Here is a 25,113-nt window from a genome sequence, read left to right as displayed (position 1 = left end):
TACATATTAATAACATTAATGACGTTTGCGTATTTTGGATTCGATTTTAATTTAGTGGTCTTTTGTTTGACCTTTACTCCTATTAGAATTATTTTCATATTGCCGTATTGTATTACACAGATATTTTAATATTAAAAAAACAATTACCTCTTATTATTTTTTAAATATCTAAGATAAATATAACCACGAAGAGACCGTGTGCGAAGCCGGGTACTTCAGCTAGTTTAATATAAAATTTATATGGTTAAGAAAAGTGTACACTGTACAGGTCGAATGAAAGACCAAAGATATCAAAATAATAATAATACTCACTTTGATGACTGTAATTTAGTAACTTAAAAAAATATAATGATGAACAAAACAATAAATTGAACTGAAAGATTTAGAGAAATAACAGTATTCTACCATTTCTTGATGTATCAATGCGACTGTTTTTGAGCTTCGTAAAATCCAATCACTAGAAATATTATGACTGATTTTTGTGCAAAAGTAAATTAACTAAAAATGTTGGACTTTACCTATAGGTATTATTTTGAAAGCCACAGCCAAAAAAAATATCTTTTTCATGATGAGTAATCGTAGTTAATATTTTATTTCAATTTTCTAATAAACCGTTAAATTATATGAAAATGCCTTTTTTCTGACTACTAAGCGCGTTTGTTCTTGTAAAATATTTTATTTTTAAGGAATAATTTATCTATATTACGGATATAAAATATTTCCTATTCAAAGGGAAAATAAATCATTTAATATTATTATGAATGTTAGTGAATAATAAATAATCTTTCCATAGATTCTCTAATAGCAATTCTCTACAAGATGGTAGGTATCACCATTTTTTCTTTAAGTGGATCTTAAATGATATCAAATTTTCTTGTAATCTCAATTTATTATTTAAATTAATGTCCACGCAACTATTTGACAGATTTTCTGAGATAATAAATAATTTATTTTTAACAACTGAGCAAAATTTATTAGTAACCTATTATATTAGCAAATAAAATTCAATAAATAAAGCATAATGCTATTTTATAAAATCATCCTTTTTATACAGTGATATTGTGACAAGATTTATCTTTGGTCACATTATATGGGTAAAAGGTGATACAGGACAGCCAACAAAACTTAGTTACTAAGTAATCTATAAACTGATGGCAGGCGTATTTATAAGCTTCCTCGTTTCCAGAATAATCCAGGGTTTGTTCCTATCATTCGAAGCTGTGTTGATAGTGTTAAAATGTCCCTTACTAGTGGGTGTATGGATGATGGGTTTTGGAGAGCTACCAGACTGGATTGACTGTCTGAGAATATGTTGAAATAGTTGTATCTGTGGAACTTTAATCTTTTCAGTGTCGACTCGAGAGATTCTCTGATAGCCAAAAATTTCTGCTTGGAAAAAAGTGCAGTAGCTTTCGAGCTTAAATTTTCAGGGGGTTATTAATGTTCCATTTTTGTAGACTACAAAAGCTGCACCTACTTTGTCTTCCATTAGACTGCCATCTGTGTAGATCTCCAATCCTGTGATGTGGTATTTTGTTTTAATGTCTTCGTCAACTGTTCCTGTGTTCTATATTTTCTAGATGTCTGATACCAGGATGTGGAAGTTATGTGTAGTGTATTTTGTTTTTGTATGTTCTGTCTGTAGGTAAGTGTCGGGGAAGTATGTGGCTTATTTTAACTGTAATATTCCTGTAAGTTCTTGTATTTTTATATCTATTGGCACTATGCGTGCCAGGACTTGTGCTGACGTTAATGATATTGTGCAATATCCCTTGCAAAAGATCTTGGCGCGGAATTCAGTTTTTTTGATCTTCTATGAGTTGCTTTATTCCAGACCGATGCCGCGTAAGTTAAGTTGAGTCCACAGCTCCATGATATATAATTTTTAAAACTTCAGGAGATGCCGCCCAAGTGGCTTTAGCTGTTTTTAAAAAGAATTTTCCCATTTGAACGTTTGAGAATTCGATTTCGTAAAAATGAAAACGTTTTTGTCTGCGTGTGTGTGGATGGGTGTTTAAACTTTTAAGATTTCGACTAGAAGAAATAATAAAATCTAGTTTCTAATAATTGTTAATACAACTCGCGGCTAAAATATGGTAAGTCACATCATTTAGCTTAAGGACGTCACCGGTAGACAGATGTATATAGGTATGGACTAGGCCAGAGGTTGTAAACCTTTTTATGCTTAGGTTCCAAAAAACTAAAAAAATACTTGTAATAAAAATAAACCACTTTTATGTTTGGATGGGACTCTCATATGTGTGGAAGGTGGCCTGGCTGATTTTTTTTCGTCGTAAGTGCGAACGGTCCTATACTCCGTTTACACGCGTATAGATTCACTGTGCACAGTAAGGAAACATGTATTATCCTGCAGTTGGCAAGATTACGCATGAATCTAACGAGTTTGGAAGGTTTCAAATTTCAGCGCGCAAGTAAGATTATTTTCGATCTGCGCCTATAGGGGCGGGGCGAACATGCCAGTAAAAAAAACCAACTACTCGTTTTGAGTTTAACCGATTTTTAATACGACCTGTAGTAGTATAAAATGACAACCTCGCGTCTCGCTTACTCTTGAAGAATGAGATTGGAGAGACAGTCAGCACTTTTACGTGTAAACAGTTATTGTGATTGTAGTTTAAAATAAGCACGATTGCCGACAGTAATTCCATGTACGTGTACAGGTGCTATTATGTCGAGAAGATACTGCATAATATTATGTAAAATGTTTGTAAATATGAGAACTGACATTTATCATTGTAATATTGCATTTTTCGATAATGAATGCTGCAAATGCTTCATTCAAACGTTCTTAGCTTAATTGAATCATCGAGTTTCAAAAACCACTCTGGAAGGTTTTTCAAGTTTCGAGTAAATCACGAAAAAACGATTGTGCATACACATGAAGCATTAAATGTATTCTTTTTTTGTAACTGTCTTCAAATGTGTTACTAAATGTGATACAACTTTTTAATTTGTATGCAGATAACTTGTAACATAAAATATATTCGTTTAAATACTGTGCAGAATGTTTTTGAAACTCATTGTCGAATAGAGTGGCTTTTGCATCTCACCTTTAAGAACAGAGTGGTTTTTGTTACTCACTTTGCTAAAATAACACAGTAACAAAATTCCAGTGTCGCATCATGTGATTTTAAAGAATATAAATTCATTTTGACTACTTTTATGCATTTTATGAAATTAAACACTAATAATATTTGAAATTTAATTTAATTATACGTTTCATACAAGTTTCAAATTTTATATTGTATAGAATTATGTATTTAAAAAGAACTAAATCGATGATTTTTTGGCAAAAAACGTTCGGTAGTTTTCACATAAATGCTAGGCTATATCAGGCGGGAGTAAAATGGTTTCTTTTTGTAGATCAGAAAATAACACGAAAAATTAAAGTAAGTATCTAAACTTAATGAAAAAAGTCAGGGACGCCTATGGATTATTTACCAAAAATTCCGCGAAAACATGGATTGAAGTGTCAAATTGTGTTTACCTTTCTTTGCATTGCATTCTGCGTTTCCATGCATCTGGTTTCCTTGAACGCTTCCTTGAGGTTCCAGGAAGAGAATTCGTAACACTTATCAAATAATCATCCATTATATACGATTGATAACGACAAAATATCAACAGCAAACTAGAGCGACTTACCTCACCGAGTGTAGATTCAGTACTGCGGCCATATTGCATTTTTGTATGAATCGCGACACCTGATTGGCTGATATCACTTAAATGCTTTTTGAAACTCAGTTCGCATACGGAGTGGTTTTTGTAAGTGACCCAAATATTTTAAATGATTTCCTGACGAGATTTAATGCATTTGAAACTCTCACCCGGATAACTAGATAGATTTTAAGGTAATGAATAAAATGGCATCCAAAGGTCATTTTCGTAAAAAAAACCTCCAGAATGGTTTTTGAAACTCGATGATTCAATTAAGATGCATATTATGAAATCCTCTCTCATAAAATATAGATTAGATTATTACTTAAAAAACCATAGAATTAGTGCAGTGAGTCTTGATAGTAAATTAAATGTGGATGATTTTAATATAATACGATTCTGCTCTCATTTTCAGGTTTTGGGAAAATTTCCTGTTGTACCTACAACACATGCTTTTTGGATCTCTTTCGCCCGGTGATCACACATTAAATAATAAATGTTGATGAATTATTGGGTAATTCTTGAAATAAATTATAATACATGTTGGAAAAACTTGTGAAAATATTTTTTTATTACAAGGTAAGTATTGTAACAATGCCGTTATAAATAAACTTACTTTATATTACAAGTGTACATTTCTCATTTCATTCAACCTATACAAAATTAATCGTTTTAGGAGACTCACATGGTCACTTGCCGAAATGAATGTTTTATCTCTCGTACATGATGAGAGCATCTATAAATAATAAAATACTATATGTGCTTTCAAATAATATAGTATCCATAACATGTTATGTCGAACAATTCGTGGAGGGATACAATAATATTCGTGATCGCCAAGTGACAAGCTATGTGGTGGCTACGATACTAATTTACGACAACGTTAAGGCTAAGGCCACATAGGCAGGTGTTTGCTTGGTGGCTACGTGCTAGGTGACATATCCTAGCGAACGGACGCACACTATACTATCGCAATGGCCACACTGCACGCTTTGTGATTATTAGTCACCTAGTGAGTCTCCCAGCGAACAAACATGTTGGTTATTTTTATTGTGTCACTTAGTGATTTTGCAAGATGGCGGATGTTTCCTCAGTATGACAAACGTCAAACACCATATATTTTAAGGTTATGAATAATGACGCATGGGATGAATAATTGACATTATGCACCGAACAAGTTCGAATTTGAGACTTTCGAAATTTTAAACTTGAATTCTCTGTGAGAAGTAGCTTTCTGGTTAGTTTTGAGAGTGACATATCGTTGTTGACTTGAACCATCCCAAATTTCAAAAGAATTTGTATAGCACCTAGTTCAGAACTAGCGAAGCACCTACCTATGTGACCGAAGCCTTAAAGAATTATTCATCACAAGGTATGTAATGTGAATGAAACACCACATGCTGTATTAAATATTTTTTGTATGTGATATTTCCTACCTAAGTGAGATATTTTTAAATACAATAATTAATATACTATATAAATGTAATAAAACAGTATGATGGGTTGAACCACTTAAGCCCTGCATAATCTTTTTTGAATTTAATAGAATACTATAAATAATGTTAAACATAATTTACAGATGTGTTGGATAAAAAAATATATTAATAAAAATAAAGTATTAAACGTACATTGCAATCTTCTTCTTCTTGTGCCATTTTCTATTAGAGGTTCGCCACCTCTATTAAAGTGCTATATGGGGAAGAAGAGAGTTACTATCCCATCATGCAATCTTACTCTACCAATTACATTTTCACTGATTGAAGAAGAATATAACCCCTTACGGTCAAAGAAACGTATCTCATTTTTCTTTACTTTACAGAACACCCCAAAAGGATACATATTTACATTCCACTGACATTAACAAAAAATGTATTTTTAAGCATAGCAGAGGACGACGGCGCATTTCGTGGCTTAAGAACCTTCGTAATTGGTACAAGTCCAAAATGCTGATTCCAGTTCCAACAGGATCGTTTTTCAAGTATATTAAATTTTCTTTGATTGTTAATGTCAGGCATATGCCGTCATATCATGCAAAAGGGTTGATGACCGACTCGTACATTTGACAATCAAGTGATGGAAAATATTTAGACTCGTTAGGCTACGCGGCACACAATTTGGCAGACATTGAATTACTGATCTAGATGGTAACTTATCAATAGCCAAAACTGAGTTTTATGTAGTCGAGGGCTTCATTGGCAGTTTTCAATTTCCTCGTTAGCGGGTCATCGCATGGAACCGTGATGAATAATGGAGGATCAACATGGGGTATTTTAAGCAAGGCATATTGAGAATATGGGCCCTCTATCAAGTCCCATTCAAATTCAAGCTGTAAAACATTTAAAACATCTTCGAGACGTTTCACAGGGTTCAATTGTACCGGAGAATTCAATATAATCGTAGCTTTGTCAATCAACTCCTTTTCTGGAAAGCAAACAAGACACAAATGAAAACTTGTAAAAAGATATGTTTTCACAAACAGCGTTGGCTCTGGACATTTTAGCAACCCTCACGCCTTCTTCCGTCTTGTATGAGGTATTATTGTATACGCCATGTCTATAATGGGGGGTTTAGGGTGGTCTATATTCCAAAATTTGGCGCAATATTTCTCACCGGTACTGATCACATATAACCGTATAAATGAATAAGAGAGGATTTAATAATTATATATTTCTGCAATTTTGATTTACGGATATTACTAAGTATAAAATTTGTCCATTTTGTCACACAATAAGAGCCTTTGAGATAATGGAAATATTTATATACCATGATAAATCTACTAAAATTGTTGATTAACCTTTTAAATGTCTTGTTAAAAGGTATTAGCATGGCGGTACCCAGTGGACCGCGAATTAAACCCTTTAAACATAATATCTTTTGTTAGAAATATATTATAAAAGATGGCAATGTGTGTACAATATATTAAAATATTTAAAACAATCGACCGAGGCTAGTATGAGTGTATAGTACAGCATGTATACACGCTCATTTTCTATGGTACGGAATTTGGAGAGCATATATGTGCTTGTGGCAAACATCCAATTAACTCTATGAAAATTAATATCATTGTAAAGCAATGGCGAAGGGTGACTTTTGGAAAGAGGTAGGCTGGATAGACGGTCGCTCGTGGCATATTTTTTTTATACCTTTGACAGATTGTTCTATTATCTGTATATTTATAATACACGCCTACATATATGACAGATGTCGTTGACAAATAAAATTATTTTTAATATAAAATAATCAAGTGAATACGTGTATTAATTAAGGCACTAAGTACCAAAAACAAAAAAACTGACATTTTTATAGAAAAGTGTTCTACATACTAACGCCAATAACTTCAACTATGGTTTAAGTGCTTCAAGCAAGTCAAAAAAATACAGCAAAATATTTAAACCTGTCGACGTTGTAAGTCCGTTGGCCTGTTTTATTTATAACGGTGTAAATAGCAGTACAGTGGTCAACCTCATTCAATATGAAATGGCTGACGATGGTGTGTTGACACTTGCGAGTTCTTAATACCTAAAATTATAGAAGCTGCCGTGATTGCTTCACACTGTAAAATTACATTTTTCAAAAGGTCTGCTTCATGAAATTTTACTGCAATGACTCGGTATTTTGTAACTACAGGCAATACTACTTTTTGGTACTGAGAGCCTTAATTAATACACGTATTCAAGTGATTATATAAATATGCAATCAAAAATTATTTTTCTCAAGAAGGTAAGCTTTAAACAATCGCCTAGTATGGATTCATCGCCACTGTTATAAAGCAACCCAGCCAAAACTAAATGTACGTAGTGAAGTCTAGAAATGATGACACTCGGGCAAACCCCTCAGAAAGATACAAAATAAACAGATCTCAGAAATTGAGAATGTCATCAGATAATGGGAAAAAACAATGAAAATTCTGTAATGTACATAATGTGAGACTGAGTCGATGGGCAAAATTAAAATCACACACATCATGTTGCACAGAAAACTCACTGGCCGTCGCCCTCTCGGCAGACCTCCCAAAAGATAGAAAAGCTACGACTCAAATTCAAATAAAACAAACTTCTATAACACATATAAGAAGATAAAAAATATAATGGTATTACCGATTGATTGTGCAAATCCCAAATGATAGTCACAAATACTTTGACCAATATTTGGCTTCCAAAGAACATCAGATTTCTCGTAGTATTTGGCCACTGCGTCTTCATTCGATTTACTAAGAAACTCCGCATTCTAAAGCAAAAATAAATTAACATTATGAGATTACACATCGACATGTACATTTCTGTGGGCAAAAAGAAGAGGGGTATAAGTTTTAAAAATTTTAAATGTGTCATGCCAAATTATCACAAATGCATATTATGCATAAATGACAAGTAGGACGAGTCAAATGAATGATTCTAAATTGGTAAATTTCACACAGAAATATTGAAGTTGATATACAAATTGGTCCGGAACTCAATATTTTCTTGGCTCTCCTGCAGCTCTATTCCAACATAACACTGAACTCCAAAATCAATATATATAGTGATAACAATGCTATGACTCATTCCAAGAGTTGACTACCTCGTGGTAAGAACTGTCAAATGTAATTTTTATTAACGGAACCCCTAGCAGCCGCGGTAACTAGTATTACCAAACGAAGCCCCTAGCACGAGAACGTCTCAAATTCCAGATCTGAAATCTTAACCTCAATATTAAAATATCCCTGACAAAAGTTGACCAGCCCTGACTTATAAACAATATCACAAAAAGAATATTCCGAAAGCGACTTTGGCGAAGGACTCGCCCCAGATACAAAGCGTACCTACCGGTTTTTCGCCGGTCGAGCAGACCCAAGAAGCAGCCCGAAGACCTAACGGGACTTTGTGAATGCGGGAAGATGCTGACAGTTTGCGAAGCACACCCTCTGCCCCGCACCGATATTTTCGTCCCCCACGAACGGGGATGCATTTTTGAAAAAGAAAGACGGGCAGTATCGAAACGACAGTGGAGTCGACATAAGCACCCCTCCTGTCCGCCCGCGGCGTGACAGGCGTCCGAAACGGCGGAATGCTTGTTTTCCATCCGTACAAGAGTGTAACCGTTAATAATGTGTAAACCCAAACACGTAATATAAAAATGAAAGTAAAGTGCAAACCAATTAAAGCTCTTAAATAATCAACCTCCGTAATTCGCAACAAACAAATACTTTTTAGCACAAAAACACGCCCCATAATAATTGTAATTATCTTAGTTATACTGAATCAATGTTTACCCCCCCCCCCCCCCCATGTGTAACTGTATTGTTTTTGTTTTGAATGAATGAAAGCGTCTGCGCAGACCGCCATGCAACCTAAAATCTTTGTTATCAATTTTATACTTTTGCCTACCTATAAAGTGTAACTCAAACCTCCTCCACACTCCCAGAATACCAGGACCGAAACAGAAGAATTCACACACGTTTAATAATCCTGATAAAGGTATTACTAGGTACAGCAATTATATCTTGGGTTGTGGTGGCTAGGAAAATTAATACTCTCATCGTTACGTCAATTTATAATTCTCATATTATTTTAGAAGAACATGACATTATAAGCTCACGTGGTAACCGCTCAATCATCGTAAATATGGATAGCCAAATTTATGGGAATTAAATTTGAATTTTGTTTCATCTTCAGTATTTGACTGTTACAATTTCCTGAACATAAAATAATATTATTACTGATTTATAAAAGCTATTTCTCTAAAACGACAACATGCACTAAAAGAAGTCGAACCAGGAATTGAAATTGCGCTAAAGAATTGTATGGTATTTAAAACCTATGAAATGTCTTACGGTTATTTATTACCTTAGTCGTCACCACTGCTGAATAGGACTTGAACCCACACTCATTGCAATCTAGGCAGTGAGCTTTACTTATGTAATGATATTAAATTGCTAATCATGTAGAAATTTCTTATGAACTATAAATGAAACCATAAATGAAAAAACACTTCAAATTAATTGGGAGCTTAATCAGTTAAGCCCACTGCCTCAATTGCGATATATATGGATTCAAGCTATATATTTTGGTACAATCCTTTATCTAGAATTTTTTTAGTAGACATTATGTTTCTGAGGTTGTTCTACACAATGTATAATTTATGTACCTACAATAAAAGATGCTACATTCTTAAATACGAGGGTGGGTCAATAAGTCCTTAGAAAAGCCGACAGGTGGCGCGACTAGTACTGTAAGCGGTTTGTTTTCATGCAGCGGCACTACCGATTCAGTATGCTGCGAAGTTTCAATCAGATTGGTCGGGTTGTTGTGTGTTTCTCGTACATTTAAAAAAAAAATTTGCTCGTTTACAAAAATGGAGAAAATTGAGTTTAGAGCTGTTATTAAACATTTTAATATAAAAGGGTTAACAGCAAAGGAAATAAAAAATGAGTTGGATTTAGTTCACGGCATATCTGCTCCTTCACTTGCAACTATTTATAACTGGTTAAATGAATTTAAACGTGGTCGTACATCAACAAAGGATGAACCACGCTCAGGACGTCCTGTAGAGGTGACTACACCAGAAATGATCAATAAAATCCACGATATGGTGTTAAGTGACCGAAGATTAAAGTTGAGTGAGATAATTGAGGTTACAGGGATCTCAAAAGGTAGCGTCATTTCTATTTTACATGACAAATTGGGCATGAAAAAAATTTCTGCAAGATGGGTGCCGCGTTTGCTCACAGTCGACAATAAACGCAATAGGGTGGTGGACTCTAAAGCCCTGTTGTCGCTCATGCAACGCAATCCGGATGAATTTTTTCGTCGCTTTGTGACTGTAGATGAAACATGGATACACCACTATACTCCCGAGACGAAAGAACAGTCAAAGCAGTGGATTGCGAAAGGCGAACCATGTCCAAAGAAGGCGAAAACCGTAAAATCAGCTGGTAAGGTTATGGCTACTGTATTTTGGGATGCACGTGGAATTATTTTCGTTGACTATTTGGAAAAAGGAAAAACAATAACAGGGGATTATTATGCATCTTTATTGGACCAGCTAAAAACCAAAATTGAAGAAAAACGGCCTCATTTAAACAGGAAAAAAATCCTCTTTCATCAGGACAATGCCCGTGTTCACACATGTTTACGATCAATGGCTAAAATTGAAGAATTGAAGTTCGAATTGGTCGACCACCCACCGTATTCGCCAGATTTAGCCCCCAGTGACTTTTTCCTTTTCCCAAACTTAAAAAAATGGCTAAGTGGACAACGTTTTTTTTCAAATGAAGAAGTCATCGATCGGACAAATGCTTATTTTGAGGACCTTCCGAAAACTTATTTTTCTGACGGTTTAAAAAAAATTGAGAAACGTCTAACCAAGTGTATTGAGCTCCAAGGAGATGTTGAGAAATAAAAAAAAATACAAAAATAAAAACTGTTTTAATGCTTTTTTCTAAGGAATTATTGACCCACCCTCGTATTATGTATTATTTATTCATTGAATAAAAATGTATTATTTCAATATTTAATATACAGTAGGCGCTCGGTAATCCGGCGTGTCCAATAGTCCGGCATTTTGCAACTCAGCTCTCCTGCTCTATAATCTGGCAGGTTTCACATTAAACTGCCGGATTACAGAGCAGAGTCGCTCGGCAGTTCGGTGCCCGACCTTGACAATCCTAAAAATCCTATAGAAATCCAATAATTAGACATTTCCGACAATCCGGCATAGTTGAAAAAATATGGGTACCGGATGCCTACTGTAGATTGATAGTTTGAATCTCAATATTAAACAGATTGGGAAGATTGTAATAACGCATATTAGTAAAATCTAGTTTGACCAAATAACTCACGAAATACTCTTGCTCGGCTGCTTCCGATATTCTTTTGTGCATGTTTTCATTCAAATACAAAAATATCTTCTCGGCGACTAGTTGTTTAGCTTGCTTTTTTGACGCTGCTGTGGCAGTAAGCTCCAAAGACGCCGTCGTACATTTTATTGTAAATTGCTTGCAGTGCGCCAATCCAGTTTCGCCAACGCATTCATATTCAGGATTAGGCATGTGCAGCTCACAACACAGATCCTACAATCAATTTATTAATAACAATATTTAAATTCATTCTTTTTATAATAGAAAACACATACATAATTACCTTGGTTACTTTATAAAAGGAAAATGCATAGAATATCAAATGACATTATATCGATATAACGCCAATATTACATGCATACATTTTCTGTTGATGTACGACTCCTCTCTAGATCAACAAAATTAACAAGGTTCTCAATTCAGGCAGCGACCGCTTGTAACAGTCCCATGGCATCACCATTTTTGGCGACAGTGCTCTCACTCGGTCACTGACTAGTGACAGCTGGAGTCAACATCTAATATGCAATGATGTCACGAAAATTATTTTGACTCACATAGTAAACTATATCAAGTATGAATAACAAAATTTATGTTTGAGTTGACCAAGTTGAATAAAAACAACTTCAAAGTGAAAATTGTGCATAACAGCCTTCAACATTCTGTAAATTAGGTTTTGTTCTCAAATAGTTCATCACTACCATCCAAAAAAAAAATATTGATACGTTTTTAGTCTTATTAGTGTTTGTAAGGTTACAGGTCAGATGAAACATTCAAATCAAAAACACTGCTTAAAAAATAATAAAATTTTAATGTATTCCAAAATAATTATACAAAACAGATACATGACGTTTTGAATCCATTTAAAAACTGCTCTAATTGTCTTACATCTTCTTACAAATACAATTATTTTAAAACATTTTCCACAACAAACATTTTGTTTGAAACTCAACACGTCATGTCCACACCTACAAATATTAAATTAAATTTAAAGAAATCCACATTGGAAACTGGGAATGGTTAATACTTCCTCTTGAACATCTCAATAAAATCATATTATATTAAAACTAATGTACAAGCTTTTTACGACTGAATTTACTCACAACCTATGGTGCAATCGACCAAAATCCATCCCACAATCGATTGATATGCCCGCTTTATATTAACAATAAGGACTGAGACACTTCTGTTTTTAGTGCATAAAACAATAATTTCATTTGTTATCCAAGTAATGGATTGAAAACACGATAACATCTGTTTAAGTTGAGCTTGAAAACTATTTCCTTTCTAATGTTATTTCTTTTAAATCCATATCCATCAGAGAATAACTATACACAGGTATTATGGTTAATTGTGGTTATTAACTTGTCGGACGCGGACGACACGGCTGCCGTGTCCCCGTTAAACGGCCATTAGATATTAGATGCAATTAGCATGTTATTTAAATGTGGTAATTAAAAAATTGTCCTAAGTGGAAAATGTCCCAAGTTAGACTTAGAGACCCTGGATCGACGAAATAATAGCTGTGGAAGAACACGGCAATGCACAGAACCAAAGAATGAAATCAGTTCGGAGAAGCTTTAATCCAGCAGTGAATCGATCCAGGCCGGTGTAATATATTAGTTTTATTTTAATTAACTTGTACAGAAAACATTATTTTCAAAGTATGTATATGTAAATATGGTATACCTTTCCATAATGTTGATGTCACGTCCTGACAAAAATTTAAGTTATCAAAATGTGAAGCATAGAATATAGTGATAAATAAACAGAGAAATTAAATTAGAATATATTAAATAAGCGCAGTATATATTATAATCATATGGCTATAGTAAAAAAAAATAAAGTAAAGATATTCTATGACGCTGTCTGCCATTACTGTCTAGGTAAGTGCGAATTTATTGTTGCAATGTCAAACGGCTTTGATCATATTATGAATGTGATCAAAAAAATTATATTTTACATAAACCAGCGAATTATAATAACGTGATTGACTTAGTGCAAAGATATTGTATGTCCAGTTTAGTATGTTAATACGTGACAAGATGCCATTGATTTAAATTTTTAAAAATCGGTGTGTGTAGTTAGAAGTTATTCTACGTAAGTAGAAAATATGATAAAATAATTGAAGAAATATATTTAATACAATTAATAAAGTTTTGATTAAACGCATAATCAAATTAAAATAATATTTATTTGTACGCGGTTAAATTATTTTTACACAATTAAACAAAATAATACGATAATGTCACAAAATCTTAACTTCAATAAAACCTACTTACCTACCTATCAATATTTCCATATAATTATTAGTAATAAAGAATCTGCATCTGAATCTGCACCATGCCAAAACATCGGTGGCTAAAGCCAAAGCAGCTTAACATCGGGTCTCCTGGCTTACTGGAAGTAATTGGGGTCTTAAGTTCAAATTTCTTAAAATAGCTTACGATGCAATCTTTATGAGTATTGCTGGATATGCCGGCAGCATGTGGTATCATAGATGTAAGTTATTGTCCATCCGGAAAACTCTTCTCAGCGGTCAACGCTCAGCATTACTTGCCCTCACTAAGGCTTATAAGACGACTTCTACCGATGCGTTGCCTGTCGTTGTTGGAGTGCTTCCGTTAGACCTGCACATTCAAGTCCGTGGTGCCACGACCGCCTTGCTCGGAGGTCTGGGGGCGGAATCTTTATATCGCCGCCTTTAGGTCTTGTTAAGGTTGTTTGGTTCTTGAAAAGTTATTGTACGCGACCTGGCGTATGACACGGCGCTGCGTGCGTGGCAAGGGCGATGGACCACTTCTTCCAAGGGCAGAAAAACTCATTTGTTTTTTTTTCCTAATATAAAGTGACGCATGGAGATAACCAGATTGACTCCAAATCATTGGACTTCTCAGTTCTTAACCGGACACGGTGGTTTTGCCTCTAAGCTCTGTCAGCTTGGCCTAATAGAATCTCCGACTTGCTTATGTGGCGAATTGCAGGATGCCGATCACATCCTCTGGGAGTGTCCCCATATGTCGGTTGAAAGGGAAGAGCTTCTCAAGTCGGTCCGACCCTCAGTTGGACCGGTCGGCCATTGCGACTTGGTATCTACGAGGGAAAATTTCTCAGCTTTTAAAAAGTTTTCAGCATTTTACGGCGAGCGAGAAGGTCTTTTCTCATCGAGAATTGACCGTAATACATTATATAGAAGTAGGGATCACGCACACTTGGGAAGTTGCTCCTGGAACACTTTCGGCAAGCCCAGGCAAGGAAGAGCGCCTATCGTTCATTACGCCATGGTATACGCCTGCATAACGGGTGTGGAGACGTGGCGGGTGGTGGAGGGAAAAGCAAGTAATAAAGAATCATTTTAAAATGAGACCTCATTATACATAGATACACCTACCTAATGTTAAAAACAACTACCTAGGTATGCAGAGTTTACAAGAAATTGCGTAGGTCCTTTGATGAAGATTTACTCAACTTGACCACTGATAGTTTTACACTATTTTAGAGGATCTGAATTGCCATAGGTACTTACTGGTTATATACCTATATAGGTACATACCAAGATATTAACTGATTAAGACTTGTAGGTATTCAACATAAAAGTAAATTATAAATTTCATATTATTATACTATCTATAGTACGACAACATCTTTTTGGCTACGTGTTAAAACTGTGAACTAATGTGCTCCGCCCATTTTCACCTACAATTCCATTATAAACTAACAAGCTCCTCCCATTTAATAGACAACAGACCTCCACACAATCCTAAATTAGCTGAATGCAGACCAAGCCATCTCCATGCGAATTCGAAGTTCACTAGAAAGACTGCTATCGTCGACAACTATGGCAGTCACCTGGTTGGTTACCTGGTCACCAGCTCAACAGACAGACTGGAAACTTGCAGAAGAGTGTCAGTATCAATGATAGCACCATCGCACATGGATTTGTGGACCTATTCACGGTTAGCCATGAACTTATTCACGGTGACTTCCAACCGTTCTACCATTGACTCAACGATAACTGCACAGCGTTCACATTGTTAATTTGATTGCTTTCAATGGACTACGCCCGCCAAAAACCATAGAGACTTGAGCAGTAAATCAAAGACATATGCTGCCTCAAACACCCGCTAACTGTTGATGTGTAATACAATATTATTGTGTACCTGCCAGTTGTAAAGGTTCTGAAAAAAACAATCTGTTATCTGAATCCACAAAGCTAAGTGTTTTGACTGTATGGTCAGATGTTCAACGCACTGCGGATGCAAGGATCATTCTAGCCTGCCTGTACGTCAACACGGTGTCACCGTCACGTTTAGTGCTCTGCCCGTCTCGGGTTTGTTCGTTGTCGCACGTGTGACATGGCTCTAATATGTTCAATTATTCTTTATGTGTCTGTCAAACAGTACAAGTTGGGTTTTCTGGAACTGGATTGATGAAATTCTAAATCCTTTTAAATTTACATATTTAACAGAGACTATATTATAATTATTATCATAGAATAATTATTCACTTGCTAAAGTACTATTGTTATTTGTAAGTAGCGAACTACTGAGTGACCATTTTTAGTTCTGAAGTAGTGTATTAACATAAACTGAAAATCTTACATTGCCCACCTTCAATTTGGGCAAACGTGATTGGCTGAAAATCACTCCATACTTATCAGTTGATACTTCATTGGCTGCATACCATATAATACCAATACGCTGATCAATGAACGCTTTCCGAACGGTCTGAAATTGTACGCATCTAATCTATACGAATTAGCTACAGGCCTATCCTATAGGCATGGTAACAATCAGTTTTACTGTCCGATCAGTCTCCGTTTCAGTCGAGCTGTCAGTTAAACTGACATGTAAATGCAAAACTGAAGCGGCCGACTGAATCCAAAACGGAGACGAGACAGGATGGTTTTTCCATCAGTTATTATATCCATTTTTAGTGTTTCCAGTTAAATTGACTTGTAAATTATTATGTTGCCGTCGTTTTCATACTACTTTTCTAATTTCGATTGAAATATTATTAGTTCTTCAAATAATGTAAGTACATACTGCATTAAACCAACCAATATGTTTAGAAAGTTATAAAAAATACGTAAATATAAATCGCCGTTTCCCAACTGAATTTTCAACAGAACTGACGTCTAAAACGACCTTAACCCTTAGAATGCTACGCAACGATATATCGTTGTTTTTGATATTGGCCACAACGATCGTCGTTTTGCATTTGATGCCTGAAATGTTAAGTTAATTTTGGAACATACTACTGCTTCAGCGGTATGAAACATTTTTGATATATTTAGTTTTATTGTTGTGTAATATAACTTGATTTATATATGTTTTGTGACTGGGTAGGGTTAGAACTTATAACTATTGTATTTTTTTTCATCGCATCAGCATTTTTATAATAAAAGCATTAATTTCAAATACAAATTTCAGTTTACAATATAAACTAATTTCGTTTTTTATTTGTTTAAAGTCAAATTCTGGGTGGAATGACAATTTTTTATTTAATATTATACATTTGAAACAGTGGGAAAAGTATTTTTGAACAGTGTTTCCCTAAAAATACTAAAGATTATACTAACTTAATTAATACTAACTTACTTATTTCTAATTTACTAAAGTAAAATACACAGATCGTGACTCCCTGAAGGGACTGTAGATTTTCTATTAAATTAAAGTGGATTTATAGTATATAAAAACAATTTCATTTATAAAAAAAATAATGAAATAAAAATCATTTGCAATATTTTAAATGTTCCGATAAGCAAACACCATGAAGACCTTTTTCACAACTCAAACATATTGTACGATGGATACGAGATGCAGAAATTTTAATAACAGTAAAAACCTATCTCTAGCCATCATTTTCCTAAACCACGGAATGCACCTGGAGTTTGTGGACAGTATGCTAAAATGTTTGGTCGTATTGTTAACCCCATCTCCATGATAATAGCCACAAAAGCCTTCATTTCTCCTACTGTTGTCGGACACCATTTTTTTACTCTTGAATGAGTAGATACGGATGTAGAAGTTATATATTGTTGAGCATATCGATTAGTTTCCAAGACAATAAGTTCCCACAACTCTTCCGTAAAAAATAACTCAAAGTATGATATTGGCAACGCATCAGTCGGTGGTGGATGTTTTGGGCCCGGAATTTCTTCAAATGGTGGTATATGAGTATTATAGGCAAAATGTGTCGTTAGCTAACGCAATCGAATGGAATTAAAATAATATTTTGAAGTAACCGATTGTTTCCAATAGCTGTTAAAAATAAAAACTCGATAGTTCGTTTCGCTTGCACACATGGTCGTCAGTATGATAGAGCGAGAAAGAGAATTTCAATTAATTTTAAAGGCAGACGAAGCGGGGGATATCTAATAGCCTCATGATCTATTCAAAACGATAAACTAATTACAAAACGTGTTTTAAAAAATATTCCGATTTCGCAGAATCAATTAGAGTGGTAAGGTGTCTAAAAATAATACAATACTTTAATTTATCGACAATTATTAGTAGCAATCTTCGACCGGATTTTGCACAACATCGTAGCAGCCAAAGGGTTAAATCAATGAGTGAAACAGGGTATTAATTATAGGAAGCCGGATCAAAAGATTGCGGAATAATTAAGAAAATTACAATGCAACAATAGTACCTACCTTTAATGTCCCGACATGATTAATTAACATGTCAGTGCCATCGGACGACTTCAATGACGAAGGTGTCAGATCGTGGGCGTCATTGGGGAAGTATTTCCCAATTTCGGCCAATTTCTCCAGCGCTATTCTCGCGACTTCATGTTTCGCATCCTTTTTACTGCGCCCTTTCCCAACAGCCGTAATATTAAGGGCTTTCACACGACATTGGAAAACTCCAGCGGCGTCTAAATCCATGAAATCAAATTGAGGTATCGTACCATACTTAACCATTAATTCTTGGAGAACAGTCACAGGAGTTTTGGTAGTAGTCATCTTGAGAATAACGTCAACCGATATATGTGGACTACAAAATGGTTTATGCCCTTTAAAATTTAATCTAAAGTATCAATATGTCAACAAAAGTACAATAAAATTCTCAGTTTGGCCTTCCGAATTCCGACTTTTTACCACGTTTTTATTAGCTCGTATTGTTTGTCCAGTAACAAAACAAAACACTTGTCACTTGTGTTGTGAAAACAATAAGTGTTGCTAGTTAATTTTGAATTAATCCAATGTCAGTGTTACCATACCTTTGTCAAGAAAATAGTATCTCGGCAAAAATTATAGTGCCTATTACATTACCTATTACCTGTAGGTATAGGTTATACATACGCGTTGTCTTCGGTTGAAAAGGATTTTTGTTTCTAACAAAATACATTAAAAAAATCGGTGTGTGTATTTATGTAAATATGTAAATATTTTATTCTAGGCATGGTCCCAATATTGAAGCTCGATTTGATATAAATAATAAGGATTTCAAGTTATACACATTTATATTTTTATAAAAATCGATGTTTTTTAAAATATATATAAAAAATATTAAAACGATGAATTAGTCAAAAATCTAAACGACAGAAAATCTAGCACTTAATAAATTAAATTTAAATAATAAATATGGCCATAAAATATAATGTAATAATAAGATTTGACCATGCAACGAATTCACATTTTATTACATTTTTTACAATTATTGACAGTTTATCTTTAAATTAAAAAATAAACAAAAAATCTTTTTAATGTTTTCAAATGCATATTTATTAATTAGTACAGTTGAAATTGTAAATTATCAAAAAAAATCTCAAATTGCAAGCTTCGTATTTTTCCGCTAGGTTCTCTGCTGCTATGCCTCTCCCCCTCAATCGTGCCATTTTTTTAATAATAAAATGCCTAATTCTTGTCAAATTTGGGATCACAGAGATTATAAAATATATTTTTTTATTGTAATTATTTCACTATATAATGTTAACATTAATTTTACTAATAGATTTGTAAATGCGTTTAAAAATTAATAAAACTAAAAAATCTTAACACCACTGTACATGAATGTACTGAAATATGACTAAATTCGAAAACATTAGATCGTGAGGTTTAAAAGAATACTATTTTATGTAATAAAAATACTTTATGCAGTCATCAAATGTTCAAAAAATCGGTGTGTGTACTTATGTACACGCATTAGAAGTTATACTTCTTTTGTGTAACAAAACAAAAAAAACTCATCTTTGCCATACAGCGGTTATAATCGATTCAGAAGTGCCCCATGATGAATTAATAAAAAATCTATTTTTATTGGCGTTATTATGATTATATTTATTTCGGTCTCAAGGATATTTTATCGATATAGGTACCGTCAGCAATAATATTATGTATGCGAATAAATAATATTATTGCAGAATGTAACCGACTTTGGAAGAAAAAAATGTCAAAACCTGTGTTTGAAAAAATTTGCAAACCACTATTTCGACCATCTTTTCTTAAACAGATGACTGTACAACTATTTTCGTTAGGTAAAAATGATAATTTATTACAAATCAAAAGTAAAACATAGCCTATTTAATGGTTTAACTGAAACGTGATATTGGCTTTTTTGATGAAACATAATAATTATTATTGTCGTCAATAATTATTATAAGCCGCTAATAAATAAATTGACAAGGGATATGCGAAAAATATTATCCTAAACTATAAAAATATGTATTTTTGTGTATGAAGTATCTAAATATTGTAAATATACCACATACCATTGTTTGAATTATTTACCAACTCAACATTCATATATAATTTTATTCATAAATAATACTTACATAAATATAGCCTCAAATCTTAATGAATATACATAATAAAAATTGCAACATTATTTGGAACACCCGAACAAAATCGCGAAAAATAAATTATGTTGCGTCGCCGGGCAAAACTTCCGTCCTACGTCCCACGCCAAATTAATGCGTTATATTTGCGTGCGTCACACGCCAAAAATACACTCTGATCTGTTTTCCCAAACGCGCCTAAAGAATTAGTATAACTTCAATAAATATAAAAAATATAAAGGCTGATAAGGCTTCAAAATTATATAAATAGATTATCTACAACGTTTAAGGAATGTCCAGGATCATGCTCTGAAAATACCGTAAATCTCCATTTTGACCTACGCGGCGCACACGGGCCGTTAACGAACGAATGTTCTCGAGGCCTGAACAAAAACGAACCAAAAGAACGAGTAAGAAAGCATTCGGCAATTTCATTCATTCGAAACTGCGAGCACGTATTGCTGAAATTTATTGTTTTTGTGTTAAATATGAATTTCGTGGTAATTAATTTTAGTTAATTCAGTAGAAAATATGGTTAACTATGTTGTGTTTAAATTTGGTAGCGGTACTGAGAAGCAACATGATGGTATATATATATTATACTAGCTGACCCGGCAAACTTCGTACCGCCTCAGAATCAATAATCTTGTGTTAACTTATTAGCTGAATTAAATTCAGTTTTTTATTAAGTTAAAATGAATACTCAAAATGAATAAGTTCAATAAATGTGCAAAAATCAAATCAAAATGAAAAGTATTTTAATTATATTGAACTGTACACACTGTACACATACGATGACCACGTGGATTAAGCGCCGGTATATAGTGTCGAGGGTCCCATGTTCGAATCCTGGGTCTGGTAAGTTCACATATTGTAATTCAATTTCAATTCAATGATGACTACCGAGCCAACCTTCAGTCGTTAATTGTGCGGTGGCAAGCCAGGCAGATCCAATGAGTTTCAAAATTCAGTTGGATAGTTGGTTGCTTCGTCTTCGTTTGTTACACAGTCGATAGATTTGAAGGAATGCAGTGGACCAACGATTTGATTTTGAATTGTGAAGTTTAAGTGATCCACATCTTTGTTCTTTACCGCAAGAATGCTCGTTCACTCAATCAATTGTCATATTTGTGTCGCTACATTTCAAAACCAGCCATGTCCATAATGGATGAAAAGGAGAAAAACAGCTTTTTTGTTTCCTTGTGTACACGGTCATACAGATGAAAGTTTATATTATTGCGATTATAGAATGTTTAAAACTAATAAGTTCCACATTATTAGTTTTCGTGTAATTTTCATAGATTCTTCAAAAAATTGATTTTTTATATGGACATGGCTTAGTTTGTCACAAAATCAACCATGTCCATGCGGACTTGGCTTATTTTGATATTTCCGTGGCAGCCATTTTATTAGATATAATGGTGTCATTCTTCTGGGCTGGACTTAGGAAATGGAAAATGGCGAAATAATAAATAAATGTTGATAACATAAATTTATTTTCAAAAATTTTTCTCAATATATTATTAATTTAGACAAACAATTAGGAAAATATGATTACGACGGAAAAATATGGTTTCTAATTTTAAAACATAAAAAATCGATATAAAAGTGACTTCATGCTCGGCAACACAAAAACCTAAAAAAATCCTTCAGGAATTGTTATAATTATAGATTTGTATTCAAAATTAAATTTTACAGATGGTCCAAATGTATTAATATAAATGGTTAAAGCCCTCAGCTGGATGCAATTCTAGGAAATGCGTTGGTTTTAATAATAATTAAATGCCAATTATATCTCAGGATATGGATATTCAATAATTCTGACAATTTTATTTTGTTCAGTTTAGTCAGTCACTATCACAATTTGAAATATTTTAAAAAGTGGTACACATTTTTCTATTTGATACCTACAACTTGGCAATCATAAAATAATTATAAAATATATTCTTAATAGGATGTATATTACCTATTTAATTCAGTAAAGCATGTACGAATAATTATTATTAAAATTTGTAAATTAATTAAGGAGTAGGTACGGTATGTGTTTTTTTAAGAACTGCAAAGGGTTCTATAAGTCTCGTAAATTAGAATTGTGTAAAACCAAACTTATATTCTCAGTACTATGACTAAAATGTCAAATGCGACCCTGCTTGACACCGGATGCTTTTTAGGATGCAGGTTAAGCAGAATAAAACTTACTGATTTTCCTTATCTTTGGCGCGTTTTGTCGATTCTGCCTTAATTATTAGTTTTCTTGCCTTATCGGGGGTCACTTCTGATATTTGAAACCTTATTTTTATTAATTATTTCTATTAAAAAATGTTGAAAAAGACACTATTGACACTCACTCACTCAACGGTTCGTAAACAACTGACAGCCATGTTGTTGTAATCGCCTTCAGTGATTGGCCTGAATGGACATGGCTGAGTGTGATATAATTACTTCAGTAGATATGGGTGAGTTTGAAAAAACTGTTCATCTTTGACTTCCATTTACTTATTATACAGGCGGATTTGGATGGTTTTGATAATACAGAAATGTTGGAAAGCATTAGTTTTTCAGCAATTCACAAAAAAGTCAAAAATACCTAAAGGTGGACTTGGCTGCTTTTGAAATGTAGCGACACATTTGTGATTAGCAATGATGTTCGGTAACACTTTGTTGATGAGTTCGTCCTTAGTTGAGACGAAATTGGAAAAATTCAGCGGAAACGAAATCAATCCGCTCGATTCATCGACAGGAACACGGCCGTTACCGATAGTCAGCAATTGCTTGGAGAAATCTTTGGCAGATGGATCGTTTAGCAATGCAACTCGCATGTTTGTCGTCAGCTGAAGTGTCTTCACATAGGCACCACAGAGTCGATGATTTGAGGCAAGCATTTATTTCATCAGCAGCGGTCGATCTTGGAATGACTGGTAGTGTTTGGCGAAAATCGCCAGATAGTAGAATCATTGCGCCTCCAAAACTTCTTGAGTCATTGCGCAGATCTTTTATAGTTCGATTGAGTGCTTTCAATGCGCGTTTGTGCGCCATTGTGCATTCATCCCAGGTGATGATTTTACTTTCTAACAAAACTTTGGCCATTGCTGAGTATTTCGCAATGTTGCATGTCGGTTTTTCAGTCGGCAATTTCAACGTTGAATGAGGCGTTCGGCATCCTTCTAACAACGTGGCCGCTATCCCAAAAGAAGCAACTGCTACAGCGTTTTCGGATCTCGCACGAACAGTAGCCAAAGTACGGCGCGTCAAGGAAAAATAAGCCACCATTTCCATCATCAATTGCCTTCATTAACGTATCGTACACTTCCTTCTGTTGAGGGTTCAACAGTGGTACATTCGTTCGAACTGATTGGTTCAATGCATCTCGATCAAATTCACGATCACGTTCCAATTCTCGATTGAAAGCGTCGTTCATTCCACGATGTAGCGTTGGCATTCCTAACTTGACTAAAAAATTGCCGCACATGAGGTAACACATGTATTCGATCAAAAACAAAGCCTGGTTATGTATCTCCTCATTCACCTCGAGATCGGGATTCGCTGAACTGACACAAATTCGATGTAAAATGTCTTCTGACATGTCATCCTTTTACTTGTTCCACAGTTCAGGTGTATTCGATGGGAAGCATGTCGAAATAATGATATCAAAAAATGTGCGTACCTGACTTTGGAGATGCAGAAACAATTGCTTCAGCGATTGTCATATCCCAATGAGTATCTTTTTCAAGCAAATTGAGCTGTTGACATGAAGCACGAAATGTTGGGCACACTACACCATTGACAGTTAGACATTTCGACTATCATTCTTTCTTTTGTTTGTTTGTTTCTTCTTTATTGTTTCTGTCATGTATCAGAGATGGCGTTGTATACGGATTAAATTTTTTTGTGATTTTCTTTTATTTTCGAATGCGCGAGGTTTTCATCGTTCAAATTCATCGATGTCAGTCAAAAGCCTTTCCATACAAAATATATGAGAAAAAAAATTTTCTTCATAATTTATTTTTTCCGTGATTTATCCGATATTTTAATAGTTATTCTGCTATTCGGGGCGGAGACAAATCCAACAAATCAAAGATCATAAAAATCGGCCCAGCCGTTCTTGAGTTATAAATGGTGTAACTAACCCGACTTTGTTTTATATATATAGATATAGGTATATATTTTAATGTTTCATAGTTAAGTTAATAATAATAAAATTGAGATTCTACTGTGCGTTATACGCAAGAAACACGGCTTCATATAGCTGAATAATACACACTCTCTTTATATTATTATTATTAGTTTATTACTCTGAGTAGGTATGTCCTCTTATTTTATGCCAGTGACAACTATTACAATACTATTACATACCTATTTAGAAAAATAATTGATCTTTTAAAACAACCTCGTACGTACCTCCTATCAGTCTTTTTAGAATCCCAATGAGGTTTGATGTTTTGCCGCATTAGTAAATGATAAATCACTGTGAAATACCATATTATAACACCTTTTAGAAATGTACTATAATTAGCATTAAATAAGATGACAGCATTGACCAAGTGTCGATTAAAGATGGTGCGTGGTGATGTCAGGATGAACACAGCTGCTGCAAAAAAAAATCTTACATCACAGGATGTTAATACACTCGTATTATCAGATATTCTCAATAGTGGTGCCACGTTTTTAATTAAAATATTACATCTTAGTTAGTATTGACATTAAATAGTTTCTAGGCGAGGCAAAATCTTCGCATATTGTTTCATTGTATCAATAAATTAATAGATGACTACCTACGTTACTTAGATACCTATAGGGCATTATTTACGTTGCAACTGTCC

General features: G+C 34.2%; 1 protein-coding gene across 1 annotated transcript; it reads right to left on the bottom strand.

Annotated features, from left to right (window-relative positions):
* Positions 1–4,220: 4,220 nt before the first annotated feature.
* On the bottom strand, positions 4,221–18,687 carry LOC147079997 (protein Loquacious-like). The gene is made up of 4 exons (XM_085947509.1): positions 18,168–18,687; positions 11,495–11,725; positions 7,773–7,902; positions 4,221–6,096 (listed from the first exon to the last, which is right to left on the bottom strand). Exons 1-4 carry the CDS (start codon positions 18,477–18,479, stop codon positions 5,828–5,830), a joined length of 942 nt encoding a protein of 313 aa, XP_085803635.1. The 5' UTR covers positions 18,480–18,687; the 3' UTR covers positions 4,221–5,827.
* Positions 18,688–25,113: the final 6,426 nt, after the last annotated feature.

This window comes from Rhyacophila brunnea, unplaced genomic scaffold (genome assembly GCF_057557595.1).
Source record: "Rhyacophila brunnea isolate RB1 unplaced genomic scaffold, BYU_Rbru_1.0 scaffold_1, whole genome shotgun sequence".
Lineage (NCBI taxonomy): Eukaryota > Metazoa > Arthropoda > Insecta > Trichoptera > Rhyacophilidae > Rhyacophila > Rhyacophila brunnea.
Note: the sequence above shows the minus strand (reverse complement) of the source record. Positions and strands in the feature narration are given on the sequence as shown.